This window comes from Saccopteryx bilineata, chromosome 1, assembly GCF_036850765.1.
Source record: "Saccopteryx bilineata isolate mSacBil1 chromosome 1, mSacBil1_pri_phased_curated, whole genome shotgun sequence".
In the NCBI taxonomy this organism is placed as follows: domain Eukaryota; kingdom Metazoa; phylum Chordata; class Mammalia; order Chiroptera; family Emballonuridae; genus Saccopteryx; species Saccopteryx bilineata.
The window spans coordinates 87,847,078-87,857,519 of record NC_089490.1 but is presented as its reverse complement, the minus strand read 5'-3'; the positions used below and the strand labels follow the sequence as shown (position 1 = coordinate 87,857,519).

General features: G+C 51.6%; 2 protein-coding genes across 3 annotated transcripts; one reads left to right on the top strand and one right to left on the bottom strand.

The window, feature by feature from the left end:
* Positions 1–72: 72 nt before the first annotated feature.
* ATF4 (activating transcription factor 4) lies at positions 73–2,157 on the top strand. Of its 2 annotated transcripts, none has more exons than XM_066257523.1 (3): positions 73–242; positions 819–1,130; positions 1,239–2,157. In XM_066257523.1, the coding sequence occupies exons 2-3, from the start codon at positions 911–913 to the stop codon at positions 2,078–2,080; spliced, it is 1,062 nt and encodes a 353-aa protein (XP_066113620.1). In that variant the 5' UTR covers positions 73–242; positions 819–910; the 3' UTR covers positions 2,081–2,157. The 2 variants fall into 2 exon arrangements, with proteins under 2 accessions (XP_066113620.1, XP_066113610.1); XM_066257513.1 differs by having other exon boundaries at positions 74–242; positions 819–1,136.
* A 4,209-nt stretch (positions 2,158–6,366) lies between these two features.
* On the bottom strand, positions 6,367–9,970 carry RPS19BP1 (ribosomal protein S19 binding protein 1). Its single transcript, XM_066253078.1, has 4 exons — positions 9,837–9,970; positions 9,557–9,685; positions 7,170–7,267; positions 6,367–6,879 (listed from the first exon to the last, which is right to left on the bottom strand). Exons 1-4 carry the CDS (start codon positions 9,886–9,888, stop codon positions 6,748–6,750), a joined length of 411 nt encoding a protein of 136 aa, XP_066109175.1. The 5' UTR covers positions 9,889–9,970; the 3' UTR covers positions 6,367–6,747.
* Positions 9,971–10,442: the final 472 nt, after the last annotated feature.

The following is a 10,442-nucleotide window of genomic DNA, read 5'->3' as shown; positions in this document are numbered from 1 at the left end:
TGTGATGCGTCCTCATAAAGCCAAATGTATAAATACCCCGCGGTCAGCTTGTTGCGGCCATTTCTTCTTCTTCTATCTGCTTATGTAGAGTGCTAGCGAGGCCCTTCCTATCTCCGCATCCGCAGGTCCGCGGCCGCCATGGCGCATTAGAGGCAGCAGTGCCTGCGGCAGCATTGGCCTTAGCAGCGGCAGCAGCAGCACCAGGCTCTGCAGCGGCACCCCCCAGCGGCTTAAGCCATGGCGTAAGTAGGGGGTTGGCCTTGTGCCCCTGGGTCTGTTTGCGGCTTGCATGGGCGCGTGGCGGTGTCGCCGAGTGGGAAGCAGTTTCATGAGCGTTTGGGACGCGTGGGTCCTGTTTGGGTGTCGCGGACCTGCCGTCTCTCTTGAGTTGTGAGAGCGCGGCTTGGCCCCGGGGTTAGACACCCTTGGTGGCCTAGTCTCTGGAGTCCCGCCGGGCGCCTAGCGAAACGTGGCAGGAGCAAAGATGGCGGCGGGGCAGGGCGGCGCGGCCGGGGAGGCGTGAGTCACAGGGGGCGGGGACGAGGACGAGGACGAGGCAGCGCGGTCGCGGCCGTATTTGGACGTGAGGATGCAGCACCTTCCTCTTGTGGCCGGTTGAGGAAAGGCCGAGCTCCGAGGGCGTCCATTTTGTGCTCTCTGATGAGGGAACGGGGAAGGTCGGCACAATGGCTCTGGGGCCACGTGTTCCCGATGTTCTACAGCCAAGTAGAGTCGGGCCATCCTGTCTTAGGAGTAAAAAGACGGAATTCTCAGAGCAGCTGATTTTTGATGGAACTTTGTTTCTGATTTATGTTCAGGCTTTTCACGGCATTCAGCAGCAGCATTGCTGTAACCGACAAAGACACCTTCGAATTAAGCACATTCCTCGATTCCAACAAAGCCCCACAACATGACCGAGATGAGCTTCCTGAGCAGCAGGGTGTTGGTGGGGGACTTGATGTCCCCCTTCGACCAGTCGGGTTTGGGGGCTGAAGAAAGCCTAGGTCTCTTAGACGACTACCTGGAGGTGGCCAAGCACTTCAAACCTCATGGGTTCTCCAACGACAAGGCTAAGGCGGGCTCCTCCGAATGGCTGACTGTGGATGGGTTGGTCGAAGCCTCAGACAACGGTAAGGGTGAGTGCCTGCCCTTTGTTTACCGGTGAGGTTTGGTGGTAGGAGTTTGTTGCTTTGTGCATCTGGCTGAATTTATTTCATTCTTTTTAAAATCTTTTGCAGAGGATGCCTTCTCCGGGACAGATTGGATGGTGGAGAAAATGGATCTTAAGGAGTTTGACTTTGATGCCCTATTCAGTTTAGATGACCTGGAAACCATGCCTGAGGAGCTTTTGGCCACATTTGATGACACGTGTGATCTCTTTAACCCCCTAGAACAGGAGATTAAAAAGGAGCCCCCCAAGACAGTGAACCCAATTGGCCATCTTCCAGAAAGTTTACCAAAAACTGACCAGATTGACCCCTTTACCTTCCTCCAACCGCTTCCCCTTTCCCCAGAGACCCTGTCCCCCACTGCAGATCATTCCTTTAGTTTAGAGCTAGGCAGTGAGGTTGATATTTCTGAAGGAGATAGGAAATCAGACTCCACTGCTTATATTACCATAGTTCCTCAATGCATAAAGGAGGAAGATGCCACATCAGACAATGACAGTGGCATCTGTATGAGCCCTGAGTCCTATCTGGGCTCTCCCCAGCATAGTCCCTCTACCTCCAGGACCTCTCCAAATAAAAGCCTGCTGTCTCCAAGTAACCTTGGTGGTTCTGTTCGCCCCAAACCATATGATCCCTCTGGAGAGAAGGTGGTAGTAGCAAAAGTGAAGGGTGAGAAACTAGATAAAAAGCTGAAAAAAATGGAACAGAACAAGACAGCAGCCACTAGGTACCGCCAGAAAAAGAGGGCAGAGCAGGAGGCTCTGACTGGGGAGTGTAAAGAGCTAGAAAAGAAAAATGAGGCTCTGAAAGAGAAGGCGGATTCCTTGGCTAAGGAGATCCAGTATCTGAAAGACTTAATAGAGGAGGTCCGCAAGGCAAGGGGAAAGAAAAAGGCCCTCTCGTTAGAATAGTTGGTGTGTGCTTGTACATAAGTGGCTTGTGCTGGAGCCATGTGTTGTAATAAATATTTTGTAGTGAAAGTACAATATTTTGTAGTGAAACTGTTATGTCTTTTTTTGCCTCAAGGAGATGACCCCACCAAATCCTGGAATTAGATTTTGCACCATAGGCTTTGACATTGGACCCTAGGCCAGAGAGGTTGGGCTATGCCATTACTCCTCCGTGGCAGGTTCCTGGGTGGTTTCCCCAAACCTGTGAATTGGGCTAGATCCCACAGTAACCCTTGGTTAGGAACAACACTGGGAGTTTCAGCCTGGGGAACTGGGTGGAGCAGCCCACACCAGCTCTACCTGTTCCCTTCATCTGGCCTTGGCCAGCATCTGTTGAGTTCCCAGATAAGGCTTCTCATCTTCGGCTGGATGCACTGGTGGTTTGATTTTACTTAAAAGCTTTTACGGTTCTGTAGAAACCTCAGAACCATTCAGGAAGACCGCAGCTCTTAGGTTTCTGCTGCAACAAAACATGAGAGCTGGTAAAGGATTCCTACAATTGGTCTACATTCCTGCCAGAGCTGTGCCCAAAGGTTGGCAGACAGCTAGGCTCCTTTGACTACCATCCCTAGAAATGCCTGACAGGTGCAGCACTGGGAACGTTGGTGCTGCCTTGTTGCAATCCTGGTCTTGTGACTGGGTGACTCCTAATAAAAGGCAGACATTTCCTTTTGCCTTAGGCCTTTCCTGGCCAGGTCCCTTCTCGTGTTCCCTAGGACCAGTTCCAAAGAAAGGATTAGTTTCCTATGCAAAGATGCAGTGTATATCAGTGGTTCTCAACATTTTTATACTTGGGGACTGGTGAAAATTGTTTTGGGGGATTGCTATGGCAGAAATTACCCTGAGCCTAAGCAAATTTGACTAAGATCATTGGGTCTGTAACCAAGTGGTTAACACTAAAACTGATGCGTAGATGGTTTAGAGCAGTGGTCCTGAACCTATTTTGGGCTGCGGACCGGCCTTTAAGGTGGGAGGATAAATGTATCACGTGACCGAGACAAGCGTCTTAGACGGATGTAACGGAATTTGGTCATTTTTAAAAAATAAAACCGTTCAAAAAATATAAATAATGTAAGTTATTCTTTCTCTGCATACTGGTCCGGGGGTTAGGGACCACTGCTTTAGAGCGTGGTTGGGATGCGGGTGTCACTAATAACAGCCAAGTACTGATTTAAGCAGTTGGTGTGAGTTCTCATCCAGACCTTATAATCAGATGAAGCTGGAGTTATGACTCCCATCGCCCAGGTCCTACGGGAAACAAGCACACGGAAGATCTTCAGGAGAATGGTAGAGCCACTAGAACCTCGGTGTTCTTACAGTGTCCAGCTTTTTTTGCGTCCCTTTGAAGAGGTTGGAAACACTGAGGGCCTTCAGAAACCATGTGGGCAGGGGCGCAGGGAGCTCAAAGCCCAGTGGGGAATAGCAGGTGGTTGGTCAGACCAAGTAAAGTAACAGCTCCAGGAATTAGGGCTGTCTGTCAGTGGAAGAAGCCAGGACTCCTGGGTGACAGGTTACAGCGGACAAGCCTGGAGAAAAGGGTGCCTGAACTGGGCTTTGAAAGATGGGGGATAGTTAGTGGATGCAGAGAGAATGGGGGGAGTACCCAAGGAAGCCTGCCCATGCAAAGACTCAGGTGGGCATACACTTTGAGGGGCCAGTCCCACCCACCTCCTCAAGATGGCTCAGCTCCAGCGCCCTCAGGAAGTCCCCGGATTGGGAGCCTCTCTGTGGGGACTTGAGTTAACCCTCTCCATACCAGCTCTGGACTGGCCTGTAGCTGGGCCCCAGGGAGGTTACATGTGGCAGTTCTGCCCCACTCCTGCCTAGTCCCTTGGCAAACCCTTTACATCAGAGGACCAGGGAGTGTAGGTAGTTCACCCCAAATCAGTCAGCAGTCCCAAAACCACCTGAGACAAAGGATTCCAGGTACTTCATATCCATCATGTCTCAACTGGGGCAGGCTTCCTCCTTCAGCATCTTCTCATTGGGCCACGTTCTTTCCTTCCGAGATCTTCAGTCACCAGGTCCTAGGACTCCTGGTCAGCAGCACCCCCCCCCCCCCGCCTCCCCCATGGTGACAGACACATCCTCCTCCAGAGCCTGTGCCAGCCTTCCCCTGGGAACCTATCACCTTCTAACCACCTGCACCAGACTTGTTCAGATGACTGTAAAATATAGACCCCTGAGTCCTACTACAACCTGTTAGACCAGAATCTCGGGGTGAACACTACTACTGTTAGTCATGCAAAGGGGGCATGGACACACACCCTGTTACGTGGCATAAATGTTAAGACTTACTGGGAAACCCACAAGCAGAGAAGTGGCAGAGCCCCGTTCTCACCTATCTCTATACCCAGTAAGGCCACGAACCTATGGTGATTAACAGCAGGTGCCCTGGTTAGAAAGGGGCCCTAGAGCTCAGTGGCTGGTCAGGCTGTTCTGAGAAGCAAACTCCTGGCACCAGCAGCTGAGCCAGCTTCTAGCTGAGCTGCTTAAAACATGGAGTCCCTAAGGCTATCTGGGTTTGTAACTCTCCCCACCAGTCATTAAAGTTCAGCTGGAGGGAGGGAGAAGGGGTGTGGAGGATTTGACCACCCTCTCCCTTCTTAGGAGCAAACACATCTAAGGTGGGTCAATGCCAATTAGGTCACAGCACCTTCCTCTCCCTGTAGCCTTGACCTCCTGATGGCCTGCATCATACTGTGCAGATGGAGGCTTCCTGCAGATAGAACCAGGTCCAACTCTGCCCCAGGCAGTTCTGTGGCCCCTTCTGTTCTCAGGATGAAAAGCTGGTTAATAACCAAGAATAGAGGCTCCAGGGTGTGTTGGGGGGATCACGCTGGAACCCTCTCTTCTCTGGCATACAAGAACTCTGTGATGTTGACATACTGTCTGTCACTCCCCAGCTATTCCAGCCACAGGGGCCCATCAGACAATGCCATGGCCTATAGAGCCCTTTGGTGGAGGGGAAAGAAGGGTAAGACCTGCCTGAAGGTGTCCAGGTCCCTCTTCTCCAGGAGGCCCCCAATCCCTCCAAGGCCCTCTGCCTTCTAGAACTTGTTATCTCCTCGACACTGAGGGTAGCTCTGGTCAGCCCCCTCCAGTCACTCATGCATCTGATCAACATGTGCCCCTGCCAGGCACTGAGCCGCTGGAAAGGTCCAGCCTTGCCTCCCATGGTGGTTCAGCCCCTTTCTGCTCGGGCAGACCTGAATCTGTAACTGTTTCCAGAAGTCACCTCCTGAGTTCCCCACCAGTCCCCCAACTCATGTGACAGAGTTAAAACAAAAATTGTGGCCTGACCAGGAGGTGGTGCAGTGGATACAGCATCGGACTGGGATGTGGAAGGACCCAAGGTTGCTGGCTCGAGCAAGGGGTTACTCGGTCTGCTGAAGGCCACAGTCAAGGCACATATGAGAAAGCAATCAATGAACTACTAAGGTGTTGCAACGAAAAACTGATTGATGCTTCTCATCTCTCTCCGTTCCTGTCTGTCTGTCCCTATCTATCCCTCTCTCTGACTCTCTCTCTCTGTCCCTGTAAAAAACAACAAAAAATTGTGGCCTTTGACACCCCTCCCCACTTGCTTACAAGAGCACAGGACCTGGGCAACGGGCTGGCAGCACTCCCTCTCCCCAGACCCTGGAACAGAGTGCCCAGCAGCTGTTGTGCTATTTTTGTCTCAAGGGCTAACTTCTCAGCTATGGCTGCCACTTGCAGGGGAGGAGGGCCCCTCTGGGCTGTCAGCAGATGCTGGGTGAACTTGCTCTGGGTGGCTGCTTACACTGGGGTTGGACTGGAGGACCTCTGACCTGGTGCTTTAAGACCACATTGGGCCTGACCAGGCGGTGGCGCAGTGGATAGTGTCGGACTGGGATGTGGAGGACCCAGATCTGAGACCCTGAGGTCTTTAGCTTGAGCACGGGCTCATCTGGTTTGAGCAAAGCTCACCAGCTTGGACCCAAGGTCGCTGGCTCGAGCAAGGGGTTACTCGGTCTGCTGTTCAGCCCATGGTCAAGGCACATATGAGAAAGCAATCAATAAACAACTAAGGTGTCGCAAGGAAAAACTGATGATTGATGCTTCTCATCTCCCTCCGTTCCTTTCTGTCTGTTCCTATCTATTCCTCTCTCTGTAAAAAAGAAAAAAAAAAGATCATATTGGGAGATGACGAAGAGACAAAAGGCCCCTGGTGCCACAGGAGATGAGTGACAGCCCAGGAGTCAGATCAGTAGCACACACACAGCTCTCGGGCCCACGTTTATAAGAAATGTAAGCACGTCCAGCAGCCCCCCCACTCCTAGAGGTATGGCCCCCGAGGGCCCAGTAACTGGTTTCTCCACAGCAAGCAGCCAAGAGCAAACCAAACAAAACAGAACTGTTCCTTCCTGGCAGGTAGATAACTGCTCCCAAGCCTGTGGGTTTCAGCTCCTGTCTGCATTTAAATCCATCCTTAGGCCTTCTGCTCACCAGCTCCCCTCCAGCCTGTCCCTGGCTTCAGCTCCAGGACTTCCTTGAGTCAGTGTGGTTCCCGCTATACATGGCAGGGTCCTAGGGCCAGCAGTGGCTGTGAAGTCAAGGGAGGAAGCTGGGCCTGAGTGCTTCGCTCACTATGCCCTTCCGGGAGCCTAGCTGCCGAAGTATTCCTGCTGGAACTTCTGGAAGTCTTCCTCAGTGAACACGGTGCCCTCGGCCTTCTTCTTCTTCTTCTTGACCACAGGTCGGTCACAGGCCTTGCGACCCCGGTTCTGTTGCACAATCTGGGGCATGCGGGGTCAGGACATGAGGGAGCCGCACAACCTGGCACAACTAGCCAAGTGCTGCCCCCTCTCTTGGTCCGCACACCTGCCTCCTGGAGGGCAGGGCCTGGCCCACCCTCTCACCTGCCCTGCTCTGCTCTCAGCCCTTCACGGGGAGACCCCTCACACTACAACCATGTAGGAGCCCATGGGGTAGCCCAACCTCTACCCTATGCTCAGGGCTGAGATCTTCAGGAATCCCCAGGAGCAGCCTCAGTTCTCTCTTCCCAGCCTACTTCTCATAGCCAAACCTGCTGGGTGATGGACTCAGGCACGGTGCTTCTTGCACTGGTCATAAACTTCAGATTCATTCCAAGGTAGTTTTGACGCTCTCGCTTCTGGAACTCAGCTGTGGATGGTAGGCATGGTAGTATCATTTTAGATTTACTCCCTGAAAGCCTTCAAAGCCTTTTGGGTCCCTACTTGACAGATCCCCATTACTCCCCGCCCCATCCCCATGGCCCCGCCACAGGCTTCGTCATTCCTTCCCTTGATAACTGCAATGGCCTGGGTTCCTTTCTGTCAAATCCACTCCACACAGATCCTGCTCCAAGTCCCCCTGGCTCCCAGTTGCTCCAGTGATTTAATCAAGAAATATGCCCTAAGTGCTTACTATGTGTCAGGCACTGTTCTAGGTGAAGAGCATATAGCAGGAAACTGACAGGCAAACATTCCTGCCCTCCTACAGCTTATACGCCAGTGGGAAGAGAGGTGGTAAACAGTATTTCAAGTGATACATTTTATGGAGAAAAATAGTAAATGGCAATGAGAAATGCCGGGGTGGAGGGCTCCAATTCTAAACCTGAGGATCTGAGAAAACCTCAGTAAAATGATGTCTGAGCAAAGGCTCAAGGGAGAGAGTGTATTATCTGGGAGAAGAGCATTCCAGATAGAAGGAACAGCCAGTGTAAAGGCTCTAAAGCAGAGGTGTGATTAATGTATTTGAAGAACAGAAGGTGGCTGGAAGGGGCGGAGAGAGCAGTAGAAGGGGCAGACCATGAGGTGCCTCATAAGGCACCATAAGAACTCAGGCTTTCACAGGAGGGTGTGGGGCAGAGAAGAGAAAGGTCCAGCATGATTTTATAAGATCACTTTGGATGTTGCGCTGAGAAAAAGATTAGGGTGGTGGAACCAGTTAAGAGGCTTTCACAATAATCCAGGCGAGAGATGATGTATTCACAGGGGTGGCAGCCAAAGAGGCTTGAAAATCCACTCACTCATCAATTATGTGCCAATTATGGGACAAGGTCTGGGCTAGATGGGAGCACCTTTGGTGTCCTATGCTCTTCACACCAACATCACTGTTGCTGAAGAGTCTAACTTTTCTGACTCCACACTTTTGCTTGGGCTGTTTCCTCCTTGGTCTTCTCAGTTCTTTTAACAAACACTTGAACACCTTTCACACACCATACCCTGGGGATTCATAGACACTCTTGCTCACCAAGTCCTGCCACATATCCTCCCACCTTCTTGCCCACATCTGCCCCTCTCCAAGTCTACATCTCCTTAAGTGGTACTACATCCCACAAAATGCTCTTTAGAAACTGGGCTCCGCCTGACCAGGCAGGGTGCAGTGAATAGAGCGTTGGACTGGGATGTGGAAGGACCCAGATTCAAGACCCCAAGGTCGCCAGCTTGAGAGTGGGCTCATCTGGTTTGAGCAAAGCTCACCAGCTTGGACCCAAGGTCGCTGGCTCGAGCAAGGGGTTACTTGGTCTGCTGAAGGCTCACGGTCAAAGCACATATGAGAAAGCAATCAATGAATTACTAAGGTGTCGCAATGAAAAACTGATGATTGGTGCTTCTCATCTCTGTTCCTGTCTGTCCCTATCTATCCCTCTGACTCTCTCTCTGTCTCTGGGGGAAAAAAAAAAAGAAAAAGGAAAAAAAAGAAACTGGGCTCCATGCTGGGTTCCCTCTTCCTCCATCCTCATAGCCACTTCACCACTGAAGCCCATCAACGCTCCCTCTCACCATATCTTCTACCTGCACAGTTCTCTTATCTTTGCACCCTCCCCACTGCCCAGCTCACAGTGCCTTCCACTTGAACAGAGTAGGTAAGAGCAGAGCTCTGAAAGCACACTGCCTGGCTGTCACCTGTACCATCTGTACTGACCTCACAGGGTTGCTGTTGGGAATTAAAGGAGTGGACATTTGTACAATGTTTAGAACAGCGCCAGGCACACAGAGATCAACTGTTAAATGCTCCATCTCTGAGCTTTGTTCACTATATTTCACTTTTACTAGGCCTCTTTCTTTCAGGTTTTCAAAGGTAACAAACTTCTCTCTAAACCTCTTCTGACTCTGCATGCCCTTCTCTCTAGAATATTCTTCCCATTGGCTACTCTATACTTCCTTCAGATCTGGGCTTAAGTGTCGCTTCCTTGGAGAAGTCTGATTTGACCTTTTATTGTCAGTCTCTCAGAGCACAAATCTTCTTCAAAGCCCTCATCACACCGCGTTGATTTTGAAACTTTTTATGCCTCTCTCCCCACCAGGGATTAGGGTTAGGGTTAGACCACGAGAACTGGAAAAATGTGTTTCAAGCCTCCGCTCAGCGCACGGGGCGCAGCAGGTATTCTAGAAATGCCTGACGAACGTTTCAAGCCCTGCCTCAAGAGCCCCTTCCCGAGCTTACCCAGAGCCGACTTGGGCACTTTTCCCTTGGCCGAGTTCCGCAGTTTCCCGGCATGGGTCATCTTCGTTTTTCGGGGCCGCTTCATCGGTGTCCCGCTCGGTTTGGCCTGGCCCGGAGTGGCCTTGACGGCTATGGGGAGAGAGAAACGGACCCGGGTCGGAAGGCGCGCAGGCTTCCCATCGTACTAGAGATAAGCCCGGAGTGGATTGTTCCGTTACTTCCAGGCTCATGACCTGAACCCCCGCCAAGTCCCGGCCGTCTCCCGATAGGGTCTCCTCACCCTTGGGCGCCCCCAGCAGCTCCAAGCCCCGCCGCAGCAGGGCCGTCGACATTGTTGCACCTAACCCCGCCCACACGCCTCACACTACTTCCGTCTTGGCCACCCTTGTAGTTTCCGTGGAAACTGGAGCGGGAACAGAAGGTTCCGTAGTGGGCGGGCAGAAATGCCAACTTCCTTAAGACGCATGCGTTAGGGATAGCTGGTTTACCACTGAGAAAAAAGAGGGGCGGGAGTCGGAGGCGGGGGCAACTATCAGAAGGACGCGTCTGTTGTCCAATCCCAGCCCAACTGCCTCTTGGCGCGCCAGGCTACGCTTTCTCCCGAAACCGTTCACAACTAGACTAGCCTGGTTGGTCAAACCTCTTGGCTGCTCCGTAGTGGGCGGGGCCTTACCAATTTTTACGAAAAAGGAGAATGTTGAGCTGGATATTTTTTCAGATACTTCAATCAAAGCAACATATTGCACAGATGGAGCACGGCATGTAAATTCGGCCGTCTTCCATTAAGCCAGACATTGAAGACATTTGGAAAAAAACAGAAACGATATCAGTGTTTTCACGCTATTGTTTTCTTTTGGAAGAAAACTATTTTCATAAAAATATGTTA

What these genes read in the sequence shown, in the direction of transcription:
- ATF4 (XM_066257513.1), top strand. Translation starts at nt 911, where the DNA reads ATGACCGAGATGAGCTTCCTGAGCAGCAGGGTGTTGGTGGGGGACTTG. An exon ending in AGCCTCAGACAACGGTAAGG is followed by an intron (nt 1,137 to 1,238) that starts GTGAGTGCCTGC and finishes AATCTTTTGCAG; the next exon opens with AGGATGCCTTCTCCGGGACA.
- RPS19BP1 (XM_066253078.1), bottom strand. Translation starts at nt 9,888, where the DNA reads ATGTCGACGGCCCTGCTGCGGCGGGGCTTGGAGCTGCTGGGGGCGCCC. An exon ending in GCTGCTGGGGGCGCCCAAGG is followed by an intron (nt 9,686 to 9,836) that starts GTGAGGAGACCC and finishes CTCTCCCCATAG; the next exon opens with CCGTCAAGGCCACTCCGGGC. An exon ending in AGTGCCCAAGTCGGCTCTGG is followed by an intron (nt 7,268 to 9,556) that starts GTAAGCTCGGGA and finishes TACCATCCACAG; the next exon opens with CTGAGTTCCAGAAGCGAGAG.